Source organism: Poecilia reticulata, chromosome 15 (assembly GCF_904066995.2).
Source record: "Poecilia reticulata chromosome 15, P_reticulata-male-v2, whole genome shotgun sequence".
Classification (NCBI taxonomy): Eukaryota; Metazoa; Chordata; class Actinopteri; order Cyprinodontiformes; family Poeciliidae; genus Poecilia; species Poecilia reticulata.
The window spans coordinates 17749294-17767374 of record NC_088844.1 but is presented as its reverse complement, the minus strand read 5'-3'; the positions used below and the strand labels follow the sequence as shown (position 1 = coordinate 17767374).

Below are 18081 nucleotides of genomic sequence, written 5' to 3'. Positions count from 1 at the left end.
GAGGCAATTGCTGTAAAAAAAAAAAAAAAGAGAAAGAAAGAGAGAGGGGGGGGAGAGAGAAAAAGTTTGATTTCTTCGGCAGAAGATCTGCTTGGGGTGTAGAGAGCGAACGATTCAGGCTCCATGTATAGTTAATGTCATTGATGAATCACCTGCCAGGATCGAGCAGCCTTTACTGGGAGGACATCACAGCGGCATTGCGATGATCGCAGAGATTGCTTTGGATCTGTGGTGGGAGCACTGAAGATAAATAATCTACACAGGATCAGAAACTGGTTACATATGCTGCCAGGTAATTTTTGTTTTGTTTTTTGTGTTTATTCTGTGTCACCTTCGTTTCAGTGTGTTTTCTGGCAATTTGCACAACTGCAATTGGTCTATTTACAGTTTTATAATGGTGATCTGTTGGTTAATGGAGATTTGAGACAGAACGAGACACCCAGTGTTGACACTGCATAGTACAGCCTTTATGTTAGTGCTTATCAGAGCAAAAGATAAACAGTCTAGATGCTCATGTGATTCATCCCATAAGTAACTTGTAACATGGAGTTTCAGGAGAACTCGATCCCAAGGAGGCATGTTGGCCTAATTTACTCTAAGCACATTTTAGCTCTTCTATGTACCTCATCGTATTATGCTGGTCTGTGTTAGCGTGCGTTTCCTATTTCATTTATCAGACATTCACCGAGAGTTTTTGTGATAGACAGGTTTGGAACTACAGAAATGACTGAGCTAGTTGTGGTAAACAGCTTATAAAAGAAACATTGTTGCAGTTGCCACAAAAATGTTTCCCAGACACATGGAGATGACTTCAGATATGTCTGATTATATGATCTAGGTCTTGAGAAATAGAGATACATGAACAGAAAATGAATCGCAGATTTTGAGATTAAACAAAGAAGAAAATAAACTTTAATATGATTTGTTTCAGTTCAGTTTAGTTTAATTCAACTCTGTTCAGTTCAGTTTGATGCAGTTCAGTCCTATTCAGTTCTACTCAGTTTGTTTATATATATATATAAAAAATACTATCTTCAGGTTGTTTACAAGAGAAACCAGCCTAATTCATATTCAGGTGTACAGATATGGAGATGCAGCAATCAACAGGCCAGTAAACACAATCCGCCAGCCTGTTTTTCTTTCATCAGCTCTGACCTTTTATCTGAGTGTGTGTAAGTGTGTAAAATTGAATAGCTTCAATTGTTAGCAGTCTATAAATCAGCAAACCAGCAAAATGGGATTTGATTAAGTTTTTTTGTTTGAGCTAAATAAAATTTCTTCTGACCCCTTGATCCAAAACTATGCACCTAATACAAGCAGGGTTTTTATTTATCTTTTGTGTCACGCTTTTTTCTTTAAAAGGAATTAATCAAAATCTCAAACTTCCAGATGTAATAGAAAGAGAGAACTTGGTATCGGCCTTATAGTTGCATCTCTACTTCTCTAATTTAGAATGACATAATAAAATCAATTGGATACAATATAATCCCTGACCAGTTCCAATACAAAATTCTAGTTAGATACTAATAGATAATCTAGTTAAATACTAATTCTAGTTCTAAATGTTCTCATTTTTTCCTTGTTATATTAATGCTTTCAAATTCAATTTTAATGCCGGTTGGTAGGGCTAAACAAAGCCCTACCAACAGTGTCATTTTTGAATGTTGTAATGGAAATTTCAGTTTCAGTTAAGATCAAGTCTCCCTGCTCTTCCGTATTTTCCATCACCAACGTATGAGGTGAGGAGATTGAGAGTGGGGAAAGTGGATCCAGCTGGCCAAATATATTACTGGCACACAAAGTGTGAATGCAAGACCCTTGAAATTTAAATTGTTATTAAAGATAGCATCCAAACAATCCTTTGCTGTTGCAGTTTTGCACATACTGATGATAAGAAGGCAACTTTGATTTGATATATACTGCTCAAAAAAATAAAGGGAACACTTAAACAACACAATATACCTCCAAGTAAATCAAACTTCTGTGAAATCAAACTGTAGGAAGCAACACTGATTGACCCGACGAGGATCCCCGTTGTCAATCAGTGTTGCTTCCTAAGTGGACAGTTTGATTTCACAGAAGTTTGATTTACTTGGAGTTATATTGTGTTGTTTAAGTGTTCCCTTTATTTTTTTGAGCAGTGTATATTGTGCAGCTCTACTGGTTGGTACAAAGTTAAGTGCAAAACAAGTTTTCAGAACTTGTTTTGAAGATCAGCTAGTAAATCTAGTACACGTTTTGTTTGCTTGTTGCATTCCTTAAAAGTTATATCCTCAAAAATTCACTAATGACTGTGTGAACCTCCTATTTTCTTCTTTGACTACTCTTAACAGTCAGAGCTACAATGACATGGTTTAGAGCCAAACTATGGCTGTAAAACAGTGGTACAACACTGGCTGCCCTTAGTGCTTCTTACAGGAGATTTTGGTAAATGTTATAATAACAATGTACTCAGCAGCACTAAAACGTAGGATTTCAATTAAACACATTGTGACTCTTAGCATTACAATGTAATTAGTGATAAGTGTGTTTGTTTTATTCTGCCACACATTTAATCTTGTAAGCCAAGGACAAGTTCATTTTAAAGAGAGGGATTAATTGAGGCCTAAAGTAATTGAGTTGCTTTGTTACATTAAAAGCAGACCAACAATTGTATTATCGCAATGAAAGATGTAGATAAACTCAGTGAAAATAACTAAAAAAAAGAAGATTTGATGGAGCAAACATGACAGCTGAATGCTTCTTGAAAAGACCTACCTCAGTAATTGATTAGTCTAATTTAATTAAAGTGCTGAGATCCATGGAAAATCCAGCATATGTGTTTACCAACAGAGTCTTTGTTATTCTTATCTTATTTCTAAGGATTCTCTCCTTACAATGTCAGAACAGTAATCTTAGCTTCTGCTGTAGTGCATCTTAATAAAAACTAATGATCTGTGGGGGTTTTACAACATGCATGTTTACTGCGTCACTTAGCTTCAATTAACGTATTTGCTGAAAACCTGATAATCATTCCAGTGCTTTTCCAATCTGGGGTGTTTCTTCATTTTTTTTTTTGTATTTAGCTCCATTTACATTTAACGTTACAAAACATCGATATGATTTACAGGTATATATTTTAAGAATGACGTCTCAGCTTTTCGTGTTTTATTTGTGCTCTTTGTGTTTCCAGGTGTGTGTGTGGAATGTGGCCAGAATGAGCAGCACATTTGTTACATTAGCTGAGGTGCTGGAGGCTCGGGGGGGACCTCTGCTGGAGGAGGAGATCTGGTCCCTGCTGCTGGGCGCTGCAGAGTGTTTAATGGATGTCTCTTATAAGGGTAAAGCGTTTCAGATAGCCTCTCCTCGTTACTGGCTCACATAACGCGCTTCTTTGCTGTGACCACACCTCGTTGTCGTTCCAGTGTTGTTTGGAAGTCAGTTTGACCCACAGTCACTTGTGGAATGACATCTTTGTGCATGCTATTTTCCTGGACTTCTCATCTTTTTCAGGTCACAACAACATGTGCAGCATCATCAGCCCCACCTCCTTGCTGCTGTCAGCCACTGGCACCTTAGCTTTTAAGAACTGTGGCCTATCAGATGAGGTATCTGCATTTGCTGCTCCCGAGATGCTGCAGGACCGTGCCGGCTCAACCAAACCTGCCACTGATAGGGTCAGTGCTTGGGTCCTAATCCCTGTCTTACCACCTCGTTTAAAAGATTAAAAGACCTTTGTGGTAGAAGCAGCAGCTATGTAGCAGTTGCTGTTTTGTTGTTGTTGTTGCTTGTTTTTTTTATCTTTATTTTCATATCAGGACCTTTTCACCTTACAACTGACAGAACTGATTACCAAGTCAGGGCTCTCATAAGCAGATGTGGTTTTCCTGAGAATGCAAAATTTCAGGACACGAGAAACTGAAGGTCAACTAAGGAGTAAATACGCCGCCTAGTGGCTGATATAGGCAACATAATTTTTTTAAATTGTGGATTTGGATGTATAGTAAATTATTTAATAAAATTAAAAATACATTTATTTTAAAACAATTTAAATACATTATATTCACACAAAAAAATCACAAGAACTTACAAAATGACTTCAAAGACACAGCTGATACATGCAGTAATCATACACTGCATTAAAGAAGAACATATCTTCTTTTCTTTCCAGTAAAATCAGAAATATTTTTTGTGCTTTGGGTTAGTTTTGGTTACCAAAGTTATTTTTGTTTCCTAAATGAAATAATAATTTGTCATATAATTTTTTAGGAAATACTTTTCACTTTTCTTACATTCAGTAGTTTACATACATTTCTTATAAACGCGTAAGATGTTGATCAGACGTTTTGCATGATTTTTGCAGAAGTTTGTTAGAATTTTGACTAAACTGGTGTGAGTTAGTCAAGATTTTAGGCCACTTTGCTCAAGTTCTGCCTAGAAACCTTTTATTGCGCTGAATCAGGGCTTTGCTTGGTGATGGTTTCTCCAAAACATTGACTTTGTAACCCTTAATTCACTTTGTAACCACGTTAGCTGTATGCTTTTTGCATTATCCTTTTAGAAGACCCATTTGCACCCAATTTTTTAATTTCACTGCTGATGTCTTCATGTTGCTTAAATATTTCTTCATAATGTCATTTCAGTTTCTTCTGCAGCAAAACAGCCCCACAACTTAATACTGGCGCGCCCATGCCTCATGATTTGCATGGTGTTTTCAGGCTTGCAAATTTCCCCCACTTTTCTCCAAGTGTATCAATAATATGGCCAAAAATGCAAAACTGGGCTTTGTCTAAATTAATCAAAAATGAATGTTTTTCTCCCTTAGACTTTATGTTGTTTTCGAGTAATGGGATCTTTCTGTCTGACTGAGTTTTTCTTACCAACTTATGTCAGCATCTTCACAAGTTCTTTTCTTTTCTTTGAAGTAGAAGCACAAATTTCACACATAAACATTTTCAATTTTGGGATACGGAACTTGTCTATGTCCTTAACAATATGATGGCTGGACATTCCTAGGCTATTTGCAGTTGTGTGGTTAAACAAACCAGCCGATAAAAACATAGCAAATCATTATACAGCTGTTTAAAAGTCCCTGGTCATCATCTGTGTGGATAAGAGTTTCCTTTGGCAAAATGTATCATCCTGTTGATTCTGTAGGCATCTGAGGAACAATAGTTTTAAAATAGAATGAGTCTTACTGAAAGCTAGAAAGCTAGCAAGGCAAGGCTAGCACATATTTGATGCTAGGCAATTCAAAGTGTTTTACATTATGAAAACATACAACAGACAAGAAAGAAACATTACAATGCAGTGGCAAAATAAAGGGGCAAAAAGCCAGTTGATGATGTCTCAGTTATTATTAATGAAAGTCAGCTATAAACAATCTAGACCAGGAGCAGAAGACCTGGAAGGTCTGGAAGGTTGACACAATGACAACAGGTCTTAAATTATTTTGGTGTTAAGTCGTTCCGTGATTTATAAGCTAACAAAAGTGTGTTAAAGTCTATTCTCTGAGACAGATGAGTGAAAACAGAAGAAAAAGTGGACAATGGCCCTAAAATCCACAACACAAACAGCATTTAGCCTTCAGTACCTGAATGACCACAAAAAAAAAACATAATTTATTAACATGACAATCGGAAACTCCTCTCGGTAATAAGTTAAGATCAGCTCAAAGGATTCTTAAAGGAGAGATTAATTACAAACAGATCTCAAAAGTTTGATTTGTTCTCTCTGACCCGATTGGACAAGTTTTCTTCTTGAGTTGTGATATTCAGTCTGACCGTCTGACCTCAGCTTCTTGAAAAGATGTATGTCCAGAGGAGAAATCATTGCAAGTCATGTTTTATAATCAGTGATAAATAAGGAAGAAATAACTGTTTTGAACACACTGGTGGTTCTGAGGACATTTTGAAAGTCCACTTAGAAAAACAGTTAAAAGTATATTAAATGTCAAATTTAATAGCTACAGATTCTTTATAAAAGTTAACATATGTTTTTTAGAGCCAGCTATCTCTGTCTTAAAGATGCTGTGTTGTTTCTCAACAAATATACTTTGCTACACAGATGTTGGTATATTCGCTGGGAATGACTCTCTACTGGTCGGTTGATTTTCAGCTACCTCAAAATCAGGTAGGAGTCCCTGAAACAAAACCTTTCCTTTTTTTCCTGGTTTTACAGTCCACTGGTTTAGCCATTTGTGATGATATTTTAAAACCTTTTCAGCCAGTTCAGTTGAGTGACCATCTCAACAGCATCCTCCTCAGCATGTGTGAGGACCTGGCCCACCGCAGGGTAAACCTCACTTCAATTCTGGAGGCCTGCGAATCCCAGCACAAGGCCTCCAACCTGTTGCCGCCCACCAAAGTTGTTCGACAGCTCGTTGAGGAGGTTTTTCACGAATCAGTGAGTCGTAGATATCTGAGGACTGCACGTTCTTCCTTTCTGGCTTTGCACCTTCTCTACAACCAGTGTTATACGTTATGTGTCAAAAATGAAAAGGCATGGCGGCTTTCCTTCATTTTTAGGTGGATGGTTCTCTGCCAGACAGCAACATTCCTCTGAGCGGCAGGAGCCAGATGATCAGGGAGAGACTTCACAGTGAGTACGCCTTTTTTAGCTTCTGATAAATAATCTTCTCTTGTATGCAGTTAAAACGATAAAAGTTATTTAGTTGTGCCTTGAACTGCATAAAACTTTAACTCACGCATGTGTATTATCCTAGAAATTACCTTACAGTTACATTTTGACTCAAGATAGAACAGAGGTCAACAGGATTAAGATCTTAACCTCAAGCAAGCCTGGGATTAGACTCCAGTTGGAGCCAGTAATCAGATACAGAGCATGCAGGATGCTCCAGAATAAACCTTCATCATCCTTCAGTTGCATTCATACACATAAGTGTCTTAGAGGAGCTCGGAGGCTGACAAAAATCAAACGTCGCTGTCATCTTTCATCTCCTACCTGCCTGACAGGGAAGAGAGGGCCATTATCAGACTTCAGTGAAGGAAGCGCTGAAGGGCGGAGGTACTCAACGGACTCTGACTCAAAGTCAGGTAAACACACGACACAAACTATGCTTTAGAGCTGTTCTTTATTGTTTCTAAGTTATTGTCTTATACTTGCTTATCTCAGAATTTCACAGTTGTTGTTTTCTTTACATGACATAAAGTAAAATGTATAGAAGGAATTTGTTTAATTTTTCCGGTTTAGGGAGTTTACCTCAAAGACCTTGGAGGCAAAGACCAAGAAGCTCACCCACGCTGTTGTACCAGTCTTCTTTAGACAGGCATGTATTATGCGCATCAGCACATCTTCACTGGGAGGCAGAGGGTTTCTACTATTTTCATTATCTCTGTGTAAGCGGTGCATACTTACTGCTTGTGTCAGAAGTTTAAATACACTCATCGTGATCATGAATGTCATATTTGTTTGAGACTTTATAGGTTTTACTCCACTCTTTTTATTTTCTTGCATAAAATAACACAACCATTCACTTGTATTTTTTTTAAATACAAGCTTTTCATTCACAAGTTGGAAGTTATTTTCAAACTTTTCAAATCTTAACGGCATGCCAAAAAATATTTGGTTAAATGTTTCTTTGCAAAGGCCGCACAGCTTCTGGCATAATTCTAGTAAGACTTATGACTAATTCCTGAATAGTAAGACATTTTCATCAAAGTTAAGGTTGGAACATTTTTAAGGTTTTTGTGAGTCAGATTTACTCATAAGCTATAACCAATTGACTTGTTAAGCTACCACCACCATGTACGTCTATAAAAAACAAAAAAAAACGATGAAGTGAACTAAGATTAAGATTATGACATTTCCAAAGCCCCCATCTCATATTGAAAAATTTTGGAGAATGCTCAAAGAAAACAAACAACTTTAAAGGAGGCCTAGCAGTACAACAACAGCCGAATTATGTCAGAAGCTTGTTGGTGGCTACAAAAAGCATACAGTCAAGGGACAATTAGGAATATTTAATCAATTATTAGTGGAAATGTATAAACTTTTGTATCTTTTTTTTTATTTTTTAGAAAATCATTTGAAGTTGGAAGTATATTGATTTAAATACCCACCCACCCCAACCCCAAAAGAGCAATGAATATTAAAATGTTCCTTCAAAATTTGAAGATAATGTAGTATTGACAAAAAGGACGAGTGAAAGTCATTTTCCAGAGAGAAATGCAAGTAAATTTTCCCCCTCCTCGTTTTGTCTCTCTCTTCATCTGCGCTGACTTTGGAGGGACATGACTCTCACTGCTGTTGTTTGACTTTTCAGCTCGTCCACACAACGATTACTCATTCTGTCCTTCCTACCCTGCCTCTGTCCCGTCAGGCTCCCTCGGAGGGTACGCCGCAGGGACAGCAACTGCAGCTGGATTGGTAGGAGCCCCCACCACGATTTCTCTCCAAAGGCATCAGGCAGATCTCACAGTCCTTCCATTACCTTCAGCGAATCCTCACTCAGCCTGAGCCAGAGAAAAGCCAAGGTAAGAACAGGAGCTTTTTTTGTTGTGATAAACAGACTTAAAATGTTTTGCGGGACCAAAATATGCAAGAGAATATGACCCTTTTTAAGATCAAACTTGTTAACAGTGGGAAAAATTGAATTTAGCAACAGAGAGTTAAGTAAAACAGCATAAAATAGGTTTAATATTCTGTAAGGTTTTTAATTATATGCTGTATATTTCAGGCATTGGGTCCAGAGTTTGTAAGAATGCGAGATGATCAGCAAATTCTTCTTGAGCTTCCAGGATCTATCGTGGTAAATGATTGATTTCAAGTCCTCCTGTTTCTCTATCTGCCCCTTATCTGTGTATTTGTATGTTCTTCCGCACTTTTTGAGTTGTTGTTCTCGCACGTTGACCTGTCTACATGCTTAGTTGCACGCTTGTTACAACCTTCTCAGTGTGTCTGTTGTTGTTTTTTCTATGTGCATGCATTTCTCTGTGTTTGCACACCACAGTCCAAAAAGGGCCATTCAAGTTCCTCTCAGCGAGAAGTGACTGTAGTGCTGCCTAACGGACAGTACGTGGTTGTTCGCTGTGACATTAAATCCAGGGCAAGAGATGTGTTTGACATGGTGGTGGCTCACGCAAACTTGGTGGAGCACTTTTACTTTGGTCTTTCCTTCCTAGATGGTAAGAGGACATGTCAAATTGGACCTAATCTGTCTGTATGCACGTGACCAGATCAGAAATTATATTTAAAATGTCATAAACATGATTCTAATTTAACTTTTGTGTCGTAGAAATTACCACGGCAGTTGCAGAGAGACAAAGAAAGGGTTTGATCGTTTTTGTTGCCGTTGTTCTGTTTTGCAGACGATGAATATTTCTTTTTGGATCACGAGACAAAAATCTCCAAAGTTGCACCTGACAGCTGGAAAAAAGGGCAGATATCTTCCTTCTTGGTGTTTCTTCGAGTCAAATTTTTTGTCGATGATATTGCCTTCATTCTGTAAGTGCAGCTTTTTCAAGTTCAATGCTTTTGCGTAGAGTCGATGCCTATTTTCTGCATTATTTTCTTTTGAGTAGTGTTGCTTCAATGGCATTAAATGTCAGTGAAAAGAAAAACAGCTGAACAATTGCGAAGGAACACTTTCACACTGTAAAATGTGCAGTTTTTTTGACATCATTTAATAGGACATTCATTCAAAGTTTAAACTCAGTTCCCTAAACTCATAGTTTCTTATCCTTTATTCCATGCTGTATTTATTCATCAATATATATCTGAGATGTGACATCAATTGCTCCTTCACTGTCTAGGCACAGACTGACTCGGCACCAGTATTACTTACAGCTGCGTAAAGATATCCTGGAGGACAGGCTTTACTGTAACGAGGAGACAGGCTTGTTCCTGGCTGCTCTCGCTCTGCAGGCTGAGTTTGGTGATTATATGGCAGAGGTACAGAGGAGACGCAGAAAAATAATGAAATATTGTACCTTTAAACTCCTACGTTATGAGTCAGAGTGTGACCAATAGTGTGTGTTTTTTTTTGTGTGTGTGTCTGTCTAGTTGTATGGCAAAGACTATTATCAACCTGAGCATTATGTATCCAAGAGAATGCTGGAGAAGCTCGCTGTACCCATCATCAGAGAGGAGTTGCCGAGACTACATGCAAGTCATGCTCATTTGCTGCCCGAGGAGGCAGAAACAGAGTACCTAAAGGCAAATGCACCCTTCCCTTACCTTTCTCTTATGATGTGCTAATTTGAAAGGTGATTGTGTGAACTTTCTTTCATAATAATCCCCCCTCAGATTGTCCAACAGTTGCCGGAGTATGGAGTGATGTTCCACCGCGTAGGAAGAGAGAAAAGACCATTGATAGGAGAATTAGTTCTGGGAGTGTGCGCCAAAGGAATCATCGTCTATGAGACAAAGAACCACCTGCGAACTGTCACCAGGCGCTTTCTGTGGAGGGAGACAGACTCTATATCCACTGGGGTAAAATAATAAGTGACATTCCACTTAAGTTTTGTTTCAAGCTGTTTCTAGAAAATGTTGCAAAGGAATTTTTTTTTTTTTTTTTTTTAGTTTTGCAACAAAATTATGTCTTCTTCAACATGTTTGCATGTGGTGAACTGAAAATGGGACTCTGTAGTACATTTCATGCTCAGGCAAATCTGCATTTGTGGCAATATATGGTGATTTTAATCACTGCCAATGTGTCACCAGTTGTGTTTTGCTGTAATACAAACCGCTACAAGAGATCTTCCATGCTGACAGCCATCACTAGCTACAATAACTCTTTGAAGAATTTGAATTAATACGAGTTTCAACAAAATTAAGTTTCCCTTTGGGATCAATAAAGTGTTATTGCATCTGAATTTCAATGTAGGTTGACTGTGAGTAGCAGCTTTCCTTCAACCATATTTTTTATTCATCCTATTGTTCATAAAGTCTCTGTTGGTGTATCAAGTAATGTTTGAGAATTTTTGCAATACTTCCTAATTTTGTTACATTTTAATCTTCACTTATAGTGTTACAAAAGAAATGTAGATTTACAGTTCGTAGTCATGACCCTGACCTGTGTTTGTGTTTCAGCGTCGTAAGCTGATCATAGAGTGCGGTGGACCCAGCGGTAAAAAGCACATCTTTGTAACAGAAACCTCTAAAATTGCACAGTATCTCCTGAACCTCTGCTCAGCACAGCACAAATTTCACAGCGAGATGACGTCTCGACAGCTCAACCACACAATGATACCTGGTGGGACGGCTTTAGTTATTTCGCCAAATATATTACCGTACTTTCCACTGTTATTACACACACACACAAAAAACAACTGAACAGGAATGTCACAACAAAGACAAAAATAAAAACAATTCCTCTCTCGTTCTTCAGATGAAAACATATCTGCCTACCGGGCCCGTAACATGAGCCTGAAGCGGATATCTTGCTCAGAGGGCATGCTGAACCATGTAGGTTTGACATCTGGCCAGGCCGACTCCCTCTCCAAGTCCTGTGACGATCTCACTGCCAAGCTGGAAGCTCGACTGCGCCAGCAGAGAGAAATGAGGAGAGAGATGGGCAGAGATCTGAACAAGGAATTGCCTGGAATGGGAGACCTCAGGGATGGGAAAGAGCGACAGTCTTGGAGGTAAATGATGATGATGATGATGATGATGATGATGATGATGATGATGATGATGATGATGATGATGATGATGATGATGATGATGATGATGATGATGATGATGATGATGATGATGATGATGATGATGATGATGATAACAAGAACTGTCTCTTTGGTCACTGGCGTTGTTGTGATATAAATAGATATACACACATATGTTGTAGCTCTCCAGGGATTCCCAGACGGCTGTCCAGCGTCTCTCTACAAAAGCAGGACTCTGACGCCTCTTCTTCTCTAAGAGGTGACAATAATGAACCTTTTTTCCACACATACAGTTGCACAGATTTAACAACCAAAGTACAAACGTCTGTCAAGTCAAGCTTTGTAATGAAGTTTGCTTGCTTAGCTTTAGTTTACAGTTAGAAATCAACACAGCAATCACTTTTTTTTTCCTGTTTTGGTGATAATTGGCTCTGTCCTTATTATTGGTCTTAATTAACTATGGGAATGTTGTAGGGTTCCAACACAGACATCGGGAAGACAAATCTCTCAAAAGAAGAATCCATAATTCTGCTAAAACACATCTACTTCTCATGTAGGAGACTCAGCCTGAACTGGTCATCTCCATTAGGATAAACATTTTTTTTTCATTTTTATTGTGTTAAAGGATCCTCTCAATCCTTGTTTTTTTAGAACAAACAATCCAATTTACAGAAAGTGTATTTATAAGTAAATACGTTTTTCTACTAGTTGATACTCCAACACGGACACCACCTGAGAGAGAGATAGTTTGTGTGATACTGAAGAAAGATCCCAAACTGGGTTTTGGTGAGTATTTCTTAAACACACTTGAATATTTAAAAAAAAATGAAAAGATTGCAGTGGTTGTGTTTCTTGCAGTTTATTCCTAAGCAGGTAATATTTTTCTTCTTGCCATGTTTTTTTCAGGCTTTGTGATAGTAGGAGAGGACAACACGGGAAAACTTGACCTGGGGATATTCATTGCTTCCATTGTGCCTGATGGCCCTGCAGACAAAGATGGACGAATCAAACCTGGTAAGGTGGAATGAGAAACATTTGATTTACTTTTCAAATAAACAAACCCTGAAAAATGTTTTGCCCCTGATGCTTATTTCTCAGGGGGGGGGGGGTTCTGTCACACTTGATTGTTATAGATCCTTTTGCTGATTTTAATGTGAGACAAAGATAAGCTGAGTAAATTTCAAAAAGTCAGAGAAAGAAAGGCCCACTAAAAAAAATAATATATTCAAACCAATTGTGAAAAAAGCTCCACAAACCCAACAGCTGGTTCTGCCACATTTGGCAGCAACAACCACCATCAAATATTTGGATAACTGATTAAAAGTCATTTATATTACATTAGAGAAAGTTTGGCCTAATACTGTTTGCAGAATTTCTGAGCAGATTTTCAGCATTAACAGCCTTTCTTGTCATTCAGAACAGAGCCCAGACTTTGACTAGGCTCCATCAAGGCATTTTTGTGTTTCTCAGAGGTGAACTTGCTGATTTATGATGCATAAACCAATCATGATTGACACATTTCTTCAAAATTTAGAACAGAATTTTTAGCTCCTTCAATTGTGTCTAGCCATCCAGTTCATGAAGAACCAGAACTAGATTTGATTGGAAAAAAGGATTGGGAGAAAGTCAATGATGCAATGTTAAGTCAAAGCTGGAAAACTGAATTTTTCTTTTATATACTTTTTTTCTAAACACATTCTAACCTTTAACTGTGACAAAAAAAAGGCAAAAACAGAACAAATCTGAAAGGGAACAAATAATTTTTCACAGCACTGTGTGTAAGACTACAAAAAAATCGAAGATGCAGTGTGATAAACATCTCAACTTTTCACCAGTATCTATGCTACTTTTCTAGGTGGTCGTCTCATTTCTCTTAACAAGACCAGTTTAGAAGGAGTCACATTCAGCGACGCTGCTGCCATCCTTCAGAACAGTCCTGATGAAGTAGAGCTCATCGTTTCACAGCCTAAACGTAAGAGTTACTCTGCTGTGTCTTCTCTGTAATCTCCATAGTACGGCCACTTCAGGGTTAAGGGTTGTAATCTCTCTTGGCTGCTTTCCTTGCAGACTCACTAAAGGACAGACAGGGCTCCCTGAGTCAGAGCACTCTAGGTTTGTCATTAGAGAGGAGTTTTGGGTCACAGACCACCCTGAGTGGCACAGAGTTTCGCCCCCCTGTGGAGGAGCTGGAGGAGGCCATCATCTTGTCCAGCATGGCCACTCCGAAGCATAACAGGAAGCTCCACATTCCTGTTGTCCGAATACACGACGCTCAGGTAGGAGGCATTGTTTCGCAGGGGCAATCGACTTTGTTTCCATGGAAGATGTTTAACAGGTCAGACAGCTTCTAGTGCTAAACTGATTAGGTGCTCCTTATAATTGGATGAAGCTCCGCGTCATCCTCTGGTTTCAGAAACAATACTTGAGTAAACATGCTTGATTGGGAGAAAGGATTGGGAGAAAGTCAATGATGCAATGCACTTTAAATGGCCTTCCTTTAACAGATAATTGTTTGCTACTTAGTGTTAAATAAGCTACAGACTTTATTTATACTCTATATTGTGCAATATGAGCGTATTATATTGAATTGTACTGTTTGTAAAGTACCTAAAAATGGCCTTTGTAGTCATTTGAATTTGATGGATTAAATTGAACCTAGTCAAACTAAAACTAACTGAACTAAATAGAAATAAACTGAATTGAATGGAGCTCAGCTTCATAACAAATGTCGTTTCAAAACAGATAAAAGAAAATAAGAAAACAGTTTGTATGTTAATTGAAAATTGTAAAATTGAGGGGTTCCAGTCAATTATATAAATTCTTATTTGATCATAATGTTTTGGGTCTTTCTTTTTTTTTCCCCTACTGTTTACCTTGCAGACAAAAAGTGGGCAGTCTTGTTTTTGTTTTTCTTAGAAACTGTTTTTCTTTTCTGCTTCCCCTTTAGGACGCGTCTCCAAGGTCTCCGTCCATCTTAAGCCTTAAAACAGGAGATCGTTTTACTATAGACATAAAGAAAAGTGGTGGGAGCCTTGGAATAAGTGTCACTGTGAGTGACCTCTTTTCTGCTTTTAATCTGTTTTGATTTTATTGTCTTAACTATTTTGGAGAAGGTTTAAGAAGACAAATGTTCTTCAAACTAGAAAGATAACTGGAAAGACTTAAAGGGAATAACCTAAATATGTTGCAACAATGCAAGATCCCTAACGCCTACATGCTTATTGAGTTTGGATGGTTAGGCTCAGTTCAGGCCCGTGACATTGAATAATTACATCTTTTTTTCCCTCTGCTCCAAAAAGGGTGGAATAAACACAAATGTGCATTTTGGAGGCATTTATATTAAGAGTTTGGTGCCAGGAGGAGCTGCTGAGCAAGACGGACGCATTCAGATTGGTATTCCTTTAATCTTTAATGTTAAACAGTGAAATAAAATTGTGAAACAAAAGATTTAAATAGATCACGTTTAAAATGCACTTTTTTTTCAACTCTGAGTTGTGAATTATCACTCATGTCAGTTTTGATAGCTTGTTTTTAAAAATTAGCTTTAAGGTTTAGAATAGGAAATAAGTGACTGGAATGTTTTTGTGATTTATACGAAATCAGCGACTAACTACCCTAATGCTTCCTACTTCTATGTGCATTTCCTTAGGTATAAATATTGATTGCTGTCCTTTAACAAACACAAATTTCCCCATAATTCTGTGTGTATAACTTATTTTGCACATTCAAGAGGTTAAAATTGGACAAGAAACAATCTGTGTTTGTTGACACAGATGCAAACCATCTACACATTGACACTGCTAATTGTAATGATGTTTGTTTTTGTGCACACGGCAGGAGACAGACTGCTGGAGGTTGATGGGACCAACCTGAGGGGAGTGACTCACCAACAGGCTGTCGAGTGTCTGAAAAGGACTGGGGAGGTATTCACAAACAAAAATATACATACAAGCACACTAAAAAATGTTAAAAAGAAAAATGTAAACATGATGATGTTCTTAACTGGTTACGTTTTCCAGGAAAGAAGAGCTTCAATTCATATGTTTATGTTATGAATCATTTTAGAGCTTAAGCAGTCAAATTTTATGACTGATTTTTAATGTCAGGCTTTGCGTTTCAGTACCAATTTTTGCTTCTGCTGATTCTTCAAACTTTTTTTGGATAAGAACATAAAAAGCTACAAGAATAGCTTGTGATAAATGTTTATTCAAGCCTTCCTGCTAATGGGATGGGAATTCATAATTTACATTAGAGACAGATGCAACATTGGATATTTAGAGCAGCTAACAATATAAAACAGCAACTTCCACGTGTCTTCCCCTAAAAAGCAGATTATTACCTTTGAAAAGATGCTAACATGTTCAAATCCAGAATATTCTCTGAAAGACAGAAGTTTGAGGTTTAAATAGATAATTAATCTTCCTTAAAACTGCAAAGCATTAGGATGCTTATTCTTTTAAACCTTGACACAGGCTTCAGAGTTGCTTTTTAACTCTCCAAAGTGGCTCTTCAAATATTTGGCTGATGATGGCAGAAAATTTTATGAACAGTAATTAGAGGAGACCAGTTTTCAATTTGTCTCCCATCTGAATTCATTAGATGGGGCAACTGAATGACGTTAAGTAGCTTTTTTCTGTTCTTTTATAGTTCCAGAACTATTCATACTGATATATATATATATATATATATATATATATATATATAAAAACATGTATTTCCATTCCACTGAGAAATTTGACTAAGACAAGAAAACCCTTGCTTTATTTATATTTATTAATATGAATAAATATTGGAAATGTCACAGTTTTCTCCCTTTAGCCATTGTTAAACCAAAAAATAGGAATAAAAGTGTTTCAATTATTTGTTTCACAAGGCTCAAACAACTTTAGTGACTGGAGAAAACTGCAATTAATTAGGAAAATAGGCAAAAATATCTGTTAATTTCAAAGACTGACTTTTGTTTTAAATATTGTACTACAAATCGCCTACTGTTTGTGCTCAGGCTGATTGTTTTCTGGTGCATTTTAAAGACATGAAGAAGTTTACAGGTGTCAATCTGTTCCTTGAAGGTGGTGAACCTGCTGCTGGAAAGGGAGGCTACAGCTGTCTTGGAGCACAGACCTGACTCCCCCTGCTACCCCCTGATTCACAGTCCGTCATACACTCAGTCGACCCCCAGGACAGAGGTCTCCATGGAAACAACCTTGAGTGGTCGAGCCAAGGACTACAGCTTTGTGACGGATGGTGAGAGAAAAGAGAAAGGGACAAATGCACCGTCTCAGATAAAAAAAAAAACCTTACACACACATACACACGCACACACACACAGGGCCCAGGGGTGACTGTGACTCATCTGACAGCTACATTGTGCTAGTTGTCAGAGGCATCCAGAACTGATGCTGCCTCAGTCCCTTGAGATTGCATGCACTGAAACCTTGAAGCTGCCCATTTCCTGTCTGAGTCTGGGTAAAGGAACAGTTCACTGTCTGTATAAACTCTCAGTTTTCTTAGTTGGACTATTAAAAGAAAACGTGCAAAATACACTTAAAAATTTGCAGATAGACTGTTTCAAATCACACATTCTTTTCCTCGGTTATGTCTTCTCTCTTTCACAGAAAATACCCATGAAGTGGTTCTGAAAAAGAGCTTGTCTGGTCTTGGCTTCAGCTTCTACATCTCACAGCTGCGCTCGGGAGCAGACCGTGGTAGCGTGGTCCGCATCAAGCGCCTGTTCCCAGGTCAGCCGGCTCAAGAAAGCGGCCAGCTGCGAGAGGGGGACATCATTTTGTCTGTCAACGGAGAACACGTGAAAGATCTCTCCTACCAGGTTTGAGTTTCCACTTTTAAAACACTGTCATGACTATAGTGTTCATGGTTTATAAATGTAATACATCAATGCACTTGTTGCATGACAGCAGTGTTTTCTCTGGCCTCAATAATATGTTATTAGTGAGATCTCTGATCCTGTTCTCTGTACACCCCGGTTGGTCACAGATTCACCCATTTGTTAATGTATTAACAATGATAATCAAGTTAGTTGTGTCACAGAATGTGTGCTCTTACATTTTTTTTTGACAACCTTAATCTTTAAATAAAAAAAATTATGCATATAACCCCAAACTCCAAAGCATTTATTTTGATTTTAAGAAATGAATGCTGGAAGTGTGAAAGGCAAGATCAATTTAGAAATCTTGTCACAGATACATTGTTACATTTAGGTGTGGACTTTGACTGGACCATTTTATAGCTAGGCTTGCAGCCTCTAGTATAGAGTCAGGTTTTAAATATTCTCTTTTTTGAAGAGAATTGCTTGTTTTGAATTTTAAATGAGGGGATAAACACAAATGCACACCACACTGTTGTTCACTTAAAATCCCAGTAAACTTGGGCTAAGGATATACAGAACAATTTGACAAGATTACATACAGTATTTCATATTTACATTATTAATTGGGTTTTGTGTCTGACTGATTCAGTT

The 18081-nt window shown here is 37.8% G+C and overlaps 1 protein-coding gene across 2 annotated transcripts in view; it reads left to right on the top strand.

Annotated features, from left to right (window-relative positions):
• Window positions 1–7: 7 nt before the first annotated feature.
• Window positions 8–18081, top strand: part of ptpn20 (protein tyrosine phosphatase non-receptor type 20) — a 32945-nt gene continuing 14871 nt past the window's right edge. For both annotated transcript variants that reach the window (XM_008429711.3, XM_008429712.2), the window contains exons 1-27: window positions 8–292; window positions 3173–3320; window positions 3493–3656; window positions 6046–6111; window positions 6205–6384; window positions 6507–6579; window positions 6954–7034; window positions 7192–7267; window positions 8321–8474; window positions 8678–8749; window positions 8951–9125; window positions 9309–9444; window positions 9753–9891; window positions 10003–10155; window positions 10246–10431; window positions 11032–11194; window positions 11330–11585; window positions 11786–11862; window positions 12312–12389; window positions 12510–12617; window positions 13459–13575; window positions 13671–13879; window positions 14551–14652; window positions 14903–14996; window positions 15441–15526; window positions 16673–16847; window positions 17219–17430. In XM_008429711.3, the coding sequence (XP_008427933.1) occupies window positions 3197–3320; window positions 3493–3656; window positions 6046–6111; window positions 6205–6384; window positions 6507–6579; window positions 6954–7034; window positions 7192–7267; window positions 8321–8474; window positions 8678–8749; window positions 8951–9125; window positions 9309–9444; window positions 9753–9891; window positions 10003–10155; window positions 10246–10431; window positions 11032–11194; window positions 11330–11585; window positions 11786–11862; window positions 12312–12389; window positions 12510–12617; window positions 13459–13575; window positions 13671–13879; window positions 14551–14652; window positions 14903–14996; window positions 15441–15526; window positions 16673–16847; window positions 17219–17430 (3456 nt within the window). In that variant the 5' untranslated portion in view covers window positions 8–292; window positions 3173–3196. The remainder of the gene's footprint in view (window positions 293–3172; window positions 3321–3492; window positions 3657–6045; window positions 6112–6204; window positions 6385–6506; window positions 6580–6953; window positions 7035–7191; window positions 7268–8320; window positions 8475–8677; window positions 8750–8950; window positions 9126–9308; window positions 9445–9752; window positions 9892–10002; window positions 10156–10245; window positions 10432–11031; window positions 11195–11329; window positions 11586–11785; window positions 11863–12311; window positions 12390–12509; window positions 12618–13458; window positions 13576–13670; window positions 13880–14550; window positions 14653–14902; window positions 14997–15440; window positions 15527–16672; window positions 16848–17218; window positions 17431–18081) is intronic.